At 37.6% G+C, this 16,210-nt stretch overlaps 1 protein-coding gene and 1 non-coding gene across 2 annotated transcripts; one reads left to right on the top strand and one right to left on the bottom strand.

Annotated features, from left to right (window-relative positions):
- The first annotated feature begins 1,043 nt into the window (after window positions 1-1,043).
- On the top strand, window positions 1,044-1,115 carry Smp_tRNA_00800_Arg_ACG.1.1. Its single transcript has one exon. It is a non-coding gene (tRNA).
- Window positions 1,116-8,505: 7,390 nt separating this feature from the next.
- Smp_202830 (uncharacterized protein) lies at window positions 8,506-15,235 on the bottom strand (the record flags this gene model as incomplete). The annotated part of the gene is made up of 3 exons (XM_018797762.1): window positions 8,506-8,701; window positions 12,593-12,708; window positions 15,137-15,235. The coding sequence occupies 3 exons, from the start codon at window positions 15,233-15,235 to the stop codon at window positions 8,506-8,508; spliced, it is 411 nt and encodes a 136-aa protein (XP_018652772.1).
- Between the last annotated feature and the right edge of the window lie 975 nt (window positions 15,236-16,210).

Below are 16,210 nucleotides of genomic sequence, written 5' to 3'. Positions count from 1 at the left end.
ATGTGACCGGAAGAACGGACACAATGCACGGAATGAGAGATCGACAATTCCTTCTCTTACATACTTATCATCATATAAGTAAGTGAAATGCAACGCCATTATTCATCATTATTAATAATAGATCTCAGTACAGTTGGAAAATGACAATGTGTCGGTGAGAAACTAACACAAAATTCAAGAGAAGCTATTCAAATTTGAATATATACTGAAGTCGAAATGAATAAGTTATCTTGTTGCAATTGTGCAATTCTGAGGACTGCCAACAATGACGGATCATCTGAACTCGCTGCACATCAATAATCATGCTGCATTATGAATATGATTATGTTTCTGATGATCTGATCCTGCATCTTTCAATTAATTAGTTAATCACTCACTCACTCACTCACTCACTCAATCTACATTATTTCTCTTAGTCAATTGTGAAATTACAATGTAGTGATGGTGAAACACTACCACTCGACTTGTAACGATCTCATTTTCCAACATTTAAATATTAATGTGAATACATGCAAGAGAAGGAAATGTGAGACAATTATAGGATGGAACGAATAAACTAGTAGGGAAATATAGTAAACGAGAGTTAGAGAGAGGCAAGCCAATGACTGAAATTCAACAAGAGTGTAACGGGTGGTTAGAGCATTTTTGAACAACTCTTGCAATAGACCAGTCCCAATGATGAAGCCACCAAACATCGAAGCAACACACTCACACATTCGTATACCTGTCACTGGTTGGAACAATGATGGAGGAAATCAGTATGATGATGAGACAAATGAAGAGTGGGAGAACAACACCAGTATCTACCGACAGACCGGTCGACCGAATGTCCGACTGAATGTCCGACCGATTGTCCGACCGACATGACAACATACCAGTTGAATGAGTGAAGTGAGACATAAGAGTAAGTGCAAAGATGGTAGAGGTTCTGTTGAGAATGATTTAGGAGTAGGAAGAAGTAGTGGTGAATTGACTGGGAAGAAGGATAGGTGATGAAGATGCGAAGAAGATAAGATGTGAGGAAGTGAGATAGTGGGTCCAGGGGCCTGTGGCGCAATGGGTAACGCGCCTGACTACGGATCAGGAGATTCCAGGTTCGAATCCTGGCAGGCTCGATTACACTTTCCAACTAGTCGTGTCGCAAATACACTCTCATCACACAACCATCTCCCACATTCTCCGCTCCACCTCACCTCTACATCACCAACGTCATAGGGAATTCACGCGACCGAACACACTGGTAGTGCATCGAGGATAGCTGACCACAGATGCATTCAAAGTGAACATCCACGTCGTCGTCGTCGTCGTCGTCGTGGTCACGTGTTTTCTCTTCCTTCTACTGGTCGATTGCATTGTGAAAACCTCCACATGTGACCGGAAGAACGGACACAATGCACGGAATGAGAGATCGACAATTCCTTCTCTTACATACTTATCATCATATAAGTAAGTGAAATGCAACGCCATTATTCATCATTATTAATAATAGATCTCAGTACAGTTGGAAAATGACAATGTGTCGGTGAGAAACTAACACAAAATTCAAGAGAAGCTATTCAAATTTGAATATATACTGAAGTCGAAATGAATAAGTTATCTTGTTGCAATTGTGCAATTCTGAGGACTGCCAACAATGACGGATCATCTGAACTCGCTGCACATCAATAATCATGCTGCATTATGAATATGATTATGTTTCTGATGATCTGATCCTGCATCTTTCAATTAATTAGTTAATCACTCACTCACTCACTCACTCACTCAATCTACATTATTTCTCTTAGTCAATTGTGAAATTACAATGTAGTGATGGTGAAACACTACCACTCGACTTGTAACGATCTCATTTTCCAACATTTAAATATTAATGTGAATACATGCAAGAGAAGGAAATGTGAGACAATTATAGGATGGAACGAATAAACTAGTAGGGAAATATAGTAAACGAGAGTTAGAGAGAGGCAAGCCAATGACTGAAATTCAACAAGAGTGGAACGGGTGGTTAGAGCATTTTTGAACAACTCTTGCAATAGACCAGTCCCAATGATGAAGCCACCAAACATCGAAGCAACACACTCACACATTCGTATACCTGTCACTGGTTGGAACAATGATGGAGGAAATCAGTATGATGATGAGACAAATGAAGAGTGGGAGAACAACACCAGTATCTACCGACAGACCGGTCGACCGAATGTCCGACTGAATGTCCGACTGAATGTCCGACCGATTGTCCGACCGCCGACCGACATGACAACATACCAGTTGAATGAGTGAAGTGAGACATAAGAGTAAGTGCAAAGATGGTAGAGGTTCTGTTGAGAATGATTTAGGAGTAGGAAGAAGTAGTGGTGAATTGACTGGGAAGAAGGATAGGTGATGTAGATGCGAAGAAGATAAGATGTGAGGAAGTGAGATAGTGGGTCCAGGGGCCTGTGGCGCAATGGATAACGCGCCTGACTACGGATCAGGAGATTCCAGGTTCGAATCCTGGCAGGCTCGATTACACTTTTCAACTAGTCGTGTCGCAAATACACTCTCATCACACAACCATCTCCCACATTCTCCGCTCCACCTCACCTCTACATCACCAACGTCATAGGGAATTCACGCGACCGAACACACTGGTAGTGCATCGAGGATAGCTGACCACAGATGCATTCAAAGTGAACATCCACGTCGTCGTCGTCGTCGTGGTCACGTGTTTTCTCTTCCTTCTACTGGTCGATTGCATTGTGAAAACCTCCACATGTGACCGGAAGAACGGACACAATGCACGGAATGAGAGATCGACAATTCCTTCTCTTACATACTTATCATCATATAAGTAAGTGAAATGCAACGCCATTATTCATCATTATTAATAATAGATCTCAGTACAGTTGGAAAATGACAATGTGTCGGTGAGAAACTAACACAAAATTCAAGAGAAGCTATTCAAATTTGAATATATACTGAAGTCGAAATGAATAAGTTATCTTGTTGCAATTGTGCAATTCTGAGGACTGCCAACAATGACGGATCATCTGAACTCGCTGCACATCAATAATCATGCTGCATTATGAATATGATTATGTTTCTGATGATCTGATCCTGCATCTTTCAATTAATTAGTTAATCACTCACTCACTCACTCACTCACTCACTCAATCTACATTATTTCTCTTAGTCAATTGTGAAATTACAATGTAGTGATGGTGAAACACTACCACTCGACTTGTAACGATCTCATTTTCCAACATTTAAATATTAATGTGAATACATGCAAGAGAAGGAAATGTGAGACAATTATAGGATGGAACGAATAAACTAGTAGGGAAATATAGTAAACGAGAGTTAGAGAGAGGCAAGCCAATGACTGAAATTCAACAAGAGTGGAACGGGTGGTTAGAGCATTTTTGAACAACTCTTGCAATAGACCAGTCCCAATGATGAAGACACCAAACATCGAAGCAACACACTCACACATTCGTATACCTGTCACTGGTTGGAACAATGATGGAGGAAATCAGTATGATGATGAGACAAATGAAGAGTGGGAGAACAACACCAGTATCTACCGACAGACCGGTCGACCGAATGTCCGACTGAATGTCCGACTGAATGTCCGACCGATTGTCCGACCGCCGACCGACATGACAACATACCAGTTGAATGAGTGAAGTGAGACATAAGAGTAAGTGCAAAGATGGTAGAGGTTCTGTTGAGAATGATTTAGGAGTAGGAAGAAGTAGTGGTGAATTGACTGGGAAGAAGGATAGGTGATGAAGATGCGAAGAAGATAAGATGTGAGGAAGTGAGATAGTGGGTCCAGGGGCCTGTGGCGCAATGGATAACGCGCCTGACTACGGATCAGGAGATTCCAGGTTCGAATCCTGGCAGGCTCGATTACACTTTTCAACTAGTCGTGTCGCAAATACACTCTCATCACACAACCATCTCCCACATTCTCCGCTCCACCTCACCTCTACATCACCAACGTCATAGGGAATTCACGCGACCGAACACACTGGTAGTGCATCGAGGATAGCTGACCACAGATGCATTCAAAGTGAACATCCACGTCGTCGTCGTCGTCGTCGTCGTGGTCACGTGTTTTCTCTTCCTTCTACTGGTCGATTGCATTGTGAAAACCTCCACATGTGACCGGAAGAACGGACACAATGCACGGAATGAGAGATCGACAATTCCTTCTCTTACATACTTATCATCATATAAGTAAGTGAAATGCAACGCCATAATTCATCATTATTAATAATAGATCTCAGTACAGTTGGAAAATGACAATGTGTCGGTGAGAAACTAACACAAAATTCAAGAGAAGCTATTCAAATTTGAATATATACTGAAGTCGAAATGAATAAGTTATCTTGTTGCAATTGTGCAATTCTGAGGACTGCCAACAATGACGGATCATCTGAACTCGCTGCACATCAATAATCATGCTGCATTATGAATATGATTATGTTTCTGATGATCTGATCCTGCATCTTTCAATTAATTAGTTAATCACTCACTCACTCACTCACTCACTCAATCTACATTATTTCTCTTAGTCAATTGTGAAATTACAATGTAGTGATGGTGAAACACTACCACTCGACTTGTAACGATCTCATTTTCCAACATTTAAATATTAATGTGAATACATGCAAGAGAAGGAAATGTGAGACAATTATAGGATGGAACGAATAAACTAGTAGGGAAATATAGTAAACGAGAGTTAGAGAGAGGCAAGCCAATGACTGAAATTCAACAAGAGTGGAACGGGTGGTTAGAGCATTTTTGAACAACTCTTGCAATAGACCAGTCCCAATGATGAAGCCACCAAACATCGAAGCAACACACTCACACATTCGTATACCTGTCACTGGTTGGAACAATGATGGAGGAAATCAGTATGATGATGAGACAAATGAAGAGTGGGAGAACAACACCAGTATCTACCGACAGACCGGTCGACCGAATGTCCGACTGAATGTCCGACTGAATGTCCGACCGATTGTCCGACCGCCGACCGACATGACAACATACCAGTTGAATGAGTGAAGTGAGACATAAGAGTAAGTGCAAAGATGGTAGAGGTTCTGTTGAGAATGATTTAGGAGTAGGAAGAAGTAGTGGTGAATTGACTGGGAAGAAGGATAGGTGATGAAGATGCGAAGAAGATAAGATGTGAGGAAGTGAGATAGTGGGTCCAGGGGCCTGTGGCGCAATGGATAACGCGCCTGACTACGGATCAGGAGATTCCAGGTTCGAATCCTGGCAGGCTCGATTACACTTTCCAACTAGTCGTGTCGCAAATACACTCTCATCACACAACCATCTCCCACATTCTCCGCTCCACCTCACCTCTACATCACCAACGTCATAGGGAATTCACGCGACCGAACACACTGGTAGTGCATCGAGGATAGCTGACCACAGATGCATTCAAAGTGAACATCCACGTCGTCGTCGTCGTCGTCGTCGTGGTCACGTGTTTTCTCTTCCTTCTACTGGTCGATTGCATTGTGAAAACCTCCACATGTGACCGGAAGAACGGACACAATGCACGGAATGAGAGATCGACAATTCCTTCTCTTACATACTTATCATCATATAAGTAAGTGAAATGCAACGCCATTATTCATCATTATTAATAATAGATCTCAGTACAGTTGGAAAATGACAATGTGTCGGTGAGAAACTAACACAAAATTCAAGAGAAGCTATTCAAATTTGAATATATACTGAAGTCGAAATGAATAAGTTATCTTGTTGCAATTGTGCAATTCTGAGGACTGCCAACAATGACGGATCATCTGAACTCGCTGCACATCAATAATCATGCTGCATTATGAATATGATTATGTTTCTGATGATCTGATCCTGCATCTTTCAATTAATTAGTTAATCACTCACTCACTCACTCACTCAATCTACATTATTTCTCTTAGTCAATTGTGAAATTACAATGTAGTGATGGTGAAACACTACCACTCGACTTGTAACGATCTCATTTTCCAACATTTAAATATTAATGTGAATACATGCAAGAGAAGGAAATGTGAGACAATTATAGGATGGAACGAATAAACTAGTAGGGAAATATAGTAAACGAGAGTTAGAGAGAGGCAAGCCAATGACTGAAATTCAACAAGAGTGGAACGGGTGGTTAGAGCATTTTTGAACAACTCTTGCAATAGACCAGTCCCAATGATGAAGCCACCAAACATCGAAGCAACACACTCACACATTCGTATACCTGTCACTGGTTGGAACAATGATGGAGGAAATCAGTATGATGATGAGACAAATGAAGAGTGGGAGAACAACACCAGTATCTACCGACAGACCGGTCGACCGAATGTCCGACTGAATGTCCGACTGAATGTCCGACCGATTGTCCGACCGCCGACCGACATGACAACATACCAGTTGAATGAGTGAAGTGAGACATAAGAGTAAGTGCAAAGATGGTAGAGGTTCTGTTGAGAATGATTTAGGAGTAGGAAGAAGTAGTGGTGAATTGACTGGGAAGAAGGATAGGTGATGAAGATGCGAAGAAGATAAGATGTGAGGAAGTGAGATAGTGGATCCAGGGGCCTGTGGCGCAATGGATAACGCGCCTGACTACGGATCAGGAGATTCCAGGTTCGAATCCTGGCAGGCTCGATTACACTTTTCAACTAGTCGTGTCGCAAATACACTCTCATCACACAACCATCTCCCACATTCTCCGCTCCACCTCACCTCTACATCACCAACGTCATAGGGAATTCACGCGACCGAACACACTGGTAGTGCATCGAGGATAGCTGACCACAGATGCATTCAAAGTGAACATCCACGTCGTCGTCGTCGTCGTGGTCACGTGTTTTCTCTTCCTTCTACTGGTCGATTGCATTGTGAAAACCTCCACATGTGACCGGAAGAACGGACACAATGCACGGAATGAGAGATCGACAATTCCTTCTCTTACATACTTATCATCATATAAGTAAGTGAAATGCAACGCCATTATTCATCATTATTAGTAATAGATCTCAGTACAGTTGGAAAATGACAATGTGTCGGTGAGAAACTAACACAAAATTCAAGAGAAGCTATTCAAATTTGAATATATACTGAAGTCGAAATGAATAAGTTATCTTGTTGCAATTGTGCAATTCTGAGGACTGCCAACAATGACGGATCATCTGAACTCGCTGCACATCAATAATCATGCTGCATTATGAATATGATTATGTTTCTGATGATCTGATCCTGCATCTTTCAATTAATTAGTTAATCACTCACTCACTCACTCACTCAATCTACATTATTTCTCTTAGTCAATTGTGAAATTACAATGTAGTGATGGTGAAACACTACCACTCGACTTGTGACGTTCTACAAGTATACAATTATGTAATAGATTAAAATTTTGGAATAATAATGTAGGCTACTGACTATTAATGAGTAATATGTTGTAATACATAAAATAATTACGAACTGAAGAATAGATATGAATTAAGAAATTACTATCGTAATTCGTAAACTTCGATGACTGAGAAAATATATGTGATAGTTGGTGTTTTTTGCAGTGCAACTAGTGTCATGTGGAAATAAATGATTTTTCACGATGTTTGCCCATATTGGGATATCTCACTTAACTCTTTCAACTCATCTGTTTTTATAAAGGACAATTGATTCATAATCAACTGATAAAAATATGTATATCTATTTCAAGCCATTTTCTCCTTTTACATTTACCTATCTCTTTCGTTTAATTACCCAAATGAATTTTTTTTTTAACATATTCTTGTTTTGAATCTTTTCAGTAATGTGATTGTTTATACCCACCTATGGTAGGAGAATATTTTTTTTTTGGCTTGATAGTTTACTACTGTTTTCTTGTTAGTAGTGTAAACTAGTAACTAAAATAAATGGATGATAAATGGATTATTTCATTGTAAATAAATGGTTATTTATTTTGAACAATAAATCAATAGGCACTTTCTACCAATTATGAGAAAAACTTGTTTTCTATCCGTGTTATGATAAATAAATTTTATAATGAATCTAAATCTAAGATACAATCTGCAGAACAGTTCCCTTCTCACCTTTTGATTTGTAGCGACACTAAATGTAGTGAATGATGACACAATTGGGGACAACCGAATGTATTTCATTAGAAAATTACAGAATCTCTTGGTAAAATCTGAGAATCATACAGTAAATACACTTGATATTATTTAATTGAATCTTTCTATTGATGTTTAGGACTACAATTGATCAGTCTCTTATTGACCATATGTGCATACTGTGCGTGTTGCCTCGACATAGCCTTAATTCACAAGCATGGTAAGCAAAGATGGATAGTAGCTAGCATAACATTTATTTTATAGACTATTAATATTCATGAGAAAGCATAATAGAATAAAAGAAAAACAATTAGATGGGGGTACTTTTTCTCTTTTTTCTTTTTCTCTTTTTTCTTTTCTTTTCTCTTTATTTCTTTTTTCGTCTTTTTTTTTAAAATTAATTTTCTTTTATTTTGGTTGTTTGTTTATTTAGGTTTGTTTTGTTTAAATAGGTGACAAACGTCTTACCAAGTAATATAAATCGTATAGTAATAGACCATGTTAATGCATAATTTAAATACCGATAGAAGATGGTATATTTCAAAAATTCTGGATATGGTGATGTATTCCATAGAAGTATTCCAGTTTCTAGGCTGAATATATTTTTTTTGTTTTTTTTAGTGATTGTTTGTGGGGGTAGGTGCGTGTTTATGTGGGGATGAGGGGGGTGTTTATGTGTTAAAATATAATGTTAGTTATGTGATAAAAAAAAGAGAAAAAAGAAAAGAAAAGAAAGGGGGCATTATATATATGTATCTATATACTAAATATTTAAGTTAAGAGAAATTTACTTTAATCAAAATGGATTACGTAATGATTCTTTAGGTTAAATGAACGGAAACAATAAAAAGAATCATTCATGGTTTCCTTTTCCCCCCATCTTATTCAATTATGGAATTATGTAATTTATTGTAATATAGATGAGTACTTGAAAATTCATACTTAAGTGATTTTGGTATAAACTGTTCTAGACATATGATGATGATGATGATGATGATGATGATGATGATGATGATGATGATGATGATGACGATGATGATGATGATGATGATGATGATGATGATGATGATGATGATGATGATGATGATGATGATGATGATGATGATGATGATGATGATGATGATGATGATGATGATGGTGAGGATGATGATGATGATAATGATGATGATGACGACGACGGTGATGATGGTGATGGTAATGATGATTGAGAAGATGGGGTTACCATTTTTTGTGATCACATTAGGATCAACCAAGTAAAATTATTCTCAAATGCTTTGCTTATTCTATTTCATAATAATGTGAATAAATTCTTTGGGTTTGATAAACTTTTCTTCGGAAGAACGGATGAAATATAAATTTCATGATTTCTTTTTGTTGTTGTTTAACATTTCAATATCTATACTTTGGTAGTAATTAGTCAATCATGTCTAAAGGAAATTTCACTCGGAACTCTATTCTTGAGAATAATTAGATTATGTTTTATGTACTATGTCGATCCCGTGTCATCAAGCTTTACAATCAGAGACGTTACCACTGAACTAAGTGACACGGGATCGAATCCATCATGGAGCAACATTTCCCTCAAGATTACAGGTACAGATTGTTGACGAGTGTCAAGTAGTACGAAAGTCGAGTCCAGGAGTTCATGTTGACCACCTCCAACCACCATCTTATGTTCTATAGATTTTAACTTGCAGTCTATGAAACGAATGGAATTCACTTACAATATTCATTCTTTCTTTACCTTAAAGAAGTTTATTAGGAGTACCAATTGAATTAGATATTTTGTTTTTTAATTATTCATTGAATTCACATTAGTGTGTGATATTTAATTTTCAAGTTTCATATAAGTAGTTTGCTTGAAAGCAAAACAAATCAACTTGATAATGCATCAGCTTTATATATTTTCATAGTTGAAATCATGAGTCAATTGAAGCTAGACCACCATGTAAAACTTGGAAGAACTGAACCGTCGTTTCGTCTTATTGTGGGACTCCTCAGCAGTGCGTATCCACGATCCCGCTTCGCGAGATTCGAACTGAAGACCTATAGATCTCGCGCGTGAACGCTTAACATCTAGACAACTGAGCCGGCATCTAACGGTGTTAGTGTCTAACTTCAATTAATCCACGAAGTTGAGCAACCATTTCACCAATTGTCTTCAGTGAGTTGATATCTCACAACAGACATGCTTGAACTCCACTGATCACTGCTTCTCACTAGAATTCCAGGAAATACCTCAAGGATCTAATCACTAGTGAGTAAATGAGGAGTTCCACAATAAGACGAAACGGTCATTCAGTGCTTTCAAGTTTTCTATGGTGATCTAGCTTCAATTGACTTAGGATTTCAACTATTAACTATCTATGAATGACTTTAATAAATGATTAAACTATTGACCTTATTCAATTAATTTAATTCATAATATATTATGACAATGAAATAGGAGAAGTAATAGTAACCTACTTTTCAAAAGAAACGGGAAAAGAGGAAAAAATGAGAAGATTGAAGTAAACTGAACTCTTTGAAGTATAGTTTGTCATTTAATATTCTCTTATAATTGTGTATCCTTTGATTGTTTTTTTTTTCTTTTTTCCTTTTGCCTTTTTATGGTTTCCTTCCGAGTTAGTTGCTCAATATGATTATCTTTATAGTTCAAGTGAATATTAAGGAGCTATGATAAGTAAAGTTCATTTCAGGCTGATGATTACTTACTTACTTACTTACGCCTGTTATTCCCAATGAAGCATAGGCCACCGACCAGCATTCTATAACCCACTCTGTTCTACGCCTTCCTTTCTAGTTCTATCCAGTTGTTGTTTATTCTTCTCATGTCTGTCTCCATTTCTCAGCGTAATATGTTCTTTGGTTTTCCTCTTCTCCTTTGACCTTCAGGATTCCATGAGAGGTCTGACTTGTAACGCAGTTCGGTGGTTTCCTCATTGTGTATCCTATCCACTTCCAGCACTTCTTCCTGATTTCTTTCTCCACTGTATGGGATATGGTTTGTTCTCTGCCATAGTAGAATGTTGCTGATAGTTTCTGGCCAACGAATCCGAAGTATCTTGTGTAGACAACTATTGATAAACACTTGTATCTTCTGGATGATGGCTTTCGTAGTTCTCCAAGTTTCCACCCTATACAGTAGAACTGTCTTGACATTTGTTTTGAAAATGCTGATCTTGGTGTTGGTTGACAGACAATTGTTTTGAGTTCCAGATGTTCTTCAGTTGTAAATATGCTACTCTTGCTTTGCCGATCCGCGCCCTCACGTCTGCATCAGATCCACCGTGTTCATCGATGATGCTGCCCAGATATGTAAAGGTTTTCACATTCTCCAAAGCTTCTCTGTCAAGTGTAATTCGATTAGTGCATGCTGTATTGTATCGAAGAGTCTTGCTTTTCCCTTTGTTTATATTGAGACCCACTGCTGATGAGGCTGCTGCTACACTGGTCGTTTTCTCCTGCATTTATTGTTGCGTATGCGCAGCTGATGGTTAGATATACATTCATGATGGATTTGAATAATAAACTTGTTATAGCATAGATTGATTCTAATTGGATGTATACAGTACTGAAATTCAACTAAGTCTTAGGTCCCATTGCAGTGAACAGAATACGGGTGGAGACGATCGAATGTAGTTGAGCACAAAATTACAGAATAGCTCACTAAAATCTGACAATCATACAGCAAAACAGTTAATTTGCAAACTGTCAATGAATTGTCTCAATCTTGACTATTCCTTCTGTAAATATCAGTCTATGATCTCTAATTTCATGATTCATGCATTTTTATACTAATCGCGTTCCATTTCGGTTCTTTCTTTATCAATCTTCTACTGAAATACATTCTATGTCTGACCATCGTTATATACTACTTATATGGATATAAGTGACCCATACCACACCATCACTGATGCAGCTATCATGGTGTATTACTCAACACAGAAAGAAATTATCAACAGTGAAGCTTGGAAAGTAGAGATAGTAATACAGTATGGTGATTCAATTGACATTTATCATTTGATAGACAAACACTTGTAAATATGTAACCTTATTGACTCGTAGTTATTGGACATATAATATACTATAATAATAATATCTTGATTTGCTGCGTTTTTCGATTACGGCTCAATTGTTGCTTTATTCAGTAATATTCGTAATTATAAGCAAAAATTGATGGTCGTTAGCATTGAAATCCAGTTTGACACGCGTTTCATCCTACTTCGGACTCGTCAGTTGAATGTACATGAATCTCAGAGTTGATATTCATTCCAAGACTCGAACCTAGAAACTTTCTCTTCAAACACCATCAAATTATCCATTCAGCTACTGAGTTCTGATAGCCTTTAGCTTGTACAATAGAATGAAGTTTAAATGCATTCATAACTATAATCCAGTTCAATAGTTCATTAGATAGATAGATAGATCATATACAATAGAACTATCATTCTATATGAACATATTGAACAAAATGAACTTACTATAGATTATAGATGATTCCAATGAAACCAACAATCTTCAATGTATTATAAAATGATACTATTTTTGGATGACATAACCAAGCATCAATGATCAAAGTAATTGGGGGGATTATATGCTTTTTATAAAAAATAAAGAAAATAATGATCAAGTTACAATATGATCATACATTTGAGTAACTCAAAACTACATTTAATAGTTGAGCTTATGAATCAATTGAAGCTAGATCACCATGGAAAACTTGGAAACATTGAACAGCCGTTTCGTTCTGTTATGGGACTCTTCAGCAGTTGTCATGACCTACTTGTATGATGTATTGTCAATACAGTTTCCTATCTATCAACGGTACGTAATCACTGTGATCGACAGGCATCGATCAGCACAATGAATAACCAACTTTACATTAGTTGTTGCTAACTGATGAAATATTGAAAAGAACTTAATCATATAGGAAGGACGAGAGTATCGATGTAACATTTGCTTGTTTATTTTTCAATCAATATGTGGTGTTAATGAGTAATGTTATTCATAGTAAAGAAACTCAGTTTAAGTCAGAAGTACACTTTCGAGAAACTAGAAATAATCAGTAAAAGGGTTGTGGCTTCAAGATGAATCTCTTGGAGTTTTCGTGAGAAGCCATGACCAGTGAAGTTCATTTGTCTCTATTGTGAGGCAGTTACTTAGTGAAGACCATGGTGGACGGTGGCGCCATATCGTGGATCGGTTAAAGTTAAACATTAATATCGTTGGATGACGGCTAGCTTAGTGGTTTAGAGGTTAAGCGTGAGTGACCGAAGGTTCTACGTTCGAATCTCGCGATCGGGGTCGTAGATGCGTACTGCTTAGGAGTTACATACTAGGACGAGTCTAGAAACTGACAAACAGTTTATGAAAACTACTGTATTAGCTTAAGGGTTATTTTTTTAAATAAAACCCTTAAACTAACAACAGGATAGTTAGTGATCTCATTCGAATAAATAATAACTTAAATATGTATGACCATTACCTTGGAGAAAATCGAATTGTTATATCTAGAACTTTGATTCTTACTATGCCGCGTACTGCTGACTACTTGAACGATAGAACCCGCAACGTTGCAAGAGAGAAAACAGAAGACTAGTAAGTAGGAACTTTATTCCCCAAAACAGTGTCAAAATATAGTACAGAAATCTTATGTATTTAAAGTTTTTGACTGAGAGTAAATCATTATTTCAGACAACCAATAGGAACATGGGGGTCATTCTTATCCATCCAATGGGGAAGCTACACGTTGACATTCTAGAATATTCCCCTAGCAGTGATTGGATGGAATGTCTCCGGCTCTTCCTGACCTTCTTGAGGCTTCCTAGAGTTTACCAACGAGCCATCCTTACACGAATAAAGAACACTTAGATCTCCAAGTAATACCCTAATGTCAATGAATATGTAGTCGATTACTTTTCATTTACAAATTCGGTTATTTAACCATATAGTACATTACGTACCCAACTTCACCGGGTAATTCATTCATAGTTCTTTTAACCCCCATTGGTATAACATTCAACCTGAAAAAGTAGGCTTGAAGTTAGTTCATAATTGCAGTGAAACTTTAACGACTATGTTTATTCTCAATATTTTTTATTGATGAATAAGTGTGTTATGCCGGAGATGTTTTACAGAATTTCGGTTCTTCATTGGATAAGTGTTGTATTTTTCAGTACACATTTCACAAGAAATACATTAAACTTGACAATTTTGGATTTATCAGAAGGGGGTTTTGTGGAGATTTCAGTAGTTTTATATAGTTGAGATGATGAATCAATTGATGTAAGCTAGACCATTATGAAAACCTGGAAGCACTAGACGGCCATTTCTACCTAGTATGGGACTCCTCAGCAGTGCACACCCACGATCCAAATCAGAGGATTCGAACCCAAGACCTATCGATATCACGTGCAAACGCTTGACCTTCGTACAACTGAGCCGGCCATTTCGTCCTAGTCTGGGACTCCTCAGCAGTGCACACCCACGATCCCAATCAGAGGATTCGAACCCAGAGCCTTCAGTTTCGTGCACGAGCGCTTAATCTCTAGACGTCTGAGCTGGCTGTGTTAATATCTAACTTCAACCAATCCACGAAATTGTATTACCATATTCCATTTTACTGAGGTAGATACCTGTCTCTGTCTGACATAGATTACCTTCCAGGTTTTCACTGATGATCTAACATCAATCAATTTATAATTTCAATCAAAAACTTAACAATCTCTACAACTCTATACTGATCATTACAATTGTCACGTTTTCACTACTATCTTGAATGAGCTCCAACAGCAATGTAGTAGTAGTAGTAGTAGTAGTAGTAAAAATTATTTATTTGGACTCGTCAGCTTCATGTACCTGCATCTCAGACTCGTTGGTGTTCACTCTGGAACTCGAACTCAGTACCGTTTCTTTCAAACACCATCGTGTTATCTACTTAGCTGTTGAGTCCTTATAAACGTTTAATACTACTTAGTAATCAATGAAAAATAGAAAAATAAAACAGAACTAATATTAACACTTACACATAAATGATTATACCATAATGGCAGATTTATTAAATCTTCAATGTCACTAATGATCTTGGGATCATAGAAAAATGCACCCCAGTAGTAAAGCATCATTGTCTATAAAGAAATAGATAATTGATTATTATTATTATTATCAGAAGGGGTTTTTGTGGAGATCTTATTAATATTATATAGTTGAAATCATGATTCAATTAAAGCTAGACCCCCATGGAAAACCTGGAAGCACTGGGTGACCGTTTCGTCCGCGCAAGACTGATAGGTCCTGGGTTCGGATCTTGCAAGGTAGGATCGTGAATGTGCACTGGCAAGGAGGAGTCCCATAATAGGATGAAACGGCCGTCGAGTGCTTCCAGGTTTTCTATGGTGGTCTAGCTTCAATTGACTCATGATTTCAACTATATATTACTATTATTTAAAGCAATTAGTCCCTTTACTGAATTTTGATAGTGTAATAAGGAGACGAAGATTATCAGAACTATATAATGAGATATTAGTGCAATACATTTCGGACAATTTGATCACATATAATATACTTGTTAAGTGTCAACTAGACTGGACCCAATAAGAGTGAAGGATAACCATCCAACATCCTCTATTACCAAACATACAATTGAAACAGACCATAAGATTGATCTTAACTCGGTTTTTGTGATGTTGTATAAAAGGGTATATACTAAAGTTCATTGAAGCCTTAAGCATAAGAAAATTCCAGCCTCCTTTGTGTATTCAAAAACAGTTTGTTCTCACCTTAAATCTACCCTGGTAATATTATCCAGAGTGGCTAGGTTTCAAATTGTTTACACATTATTTTTATTATTATTATTATTGTTCTCCTTGTCTACTCTTGCCCCCCAACCACAATTTCCAGTCTAGTTGACCTTTATAAGTATTCCTAACAAATATATGTGTAAGTCAATTGAAGCTAGACCACCATGGAAAACCTGGAAACACTGGACGGCCGTTTCGTCCTATTATGGGACTCCTTAGCAGTGCACATCTACGAACCCGCTCTCGCGAGATTCGAACCCAGGACCTATCAGTCGAAACGGCCATCCAGTGCTTCCAGGT

The sequence above is a fragment of the Schistosoma mansoni genome, chromosome 5 (genome assembly GCF_000237925.1).
Source record: "Schistosoma mansoni strain Puerto Rico chromosome 5, complete genome".
Lineage (NCBI taxonomy): Eukaryota > Metazoa > Platyhelminthes > Trematoda > Strigeidida > Schistosomatidae > Schistosoma > Schistosoma mansoni.
The sequence above is the reverse complement of the archived record's forward strand: the minus strand, read 5'-3'. Positions and strand labels throughout refer to the sequence as shown.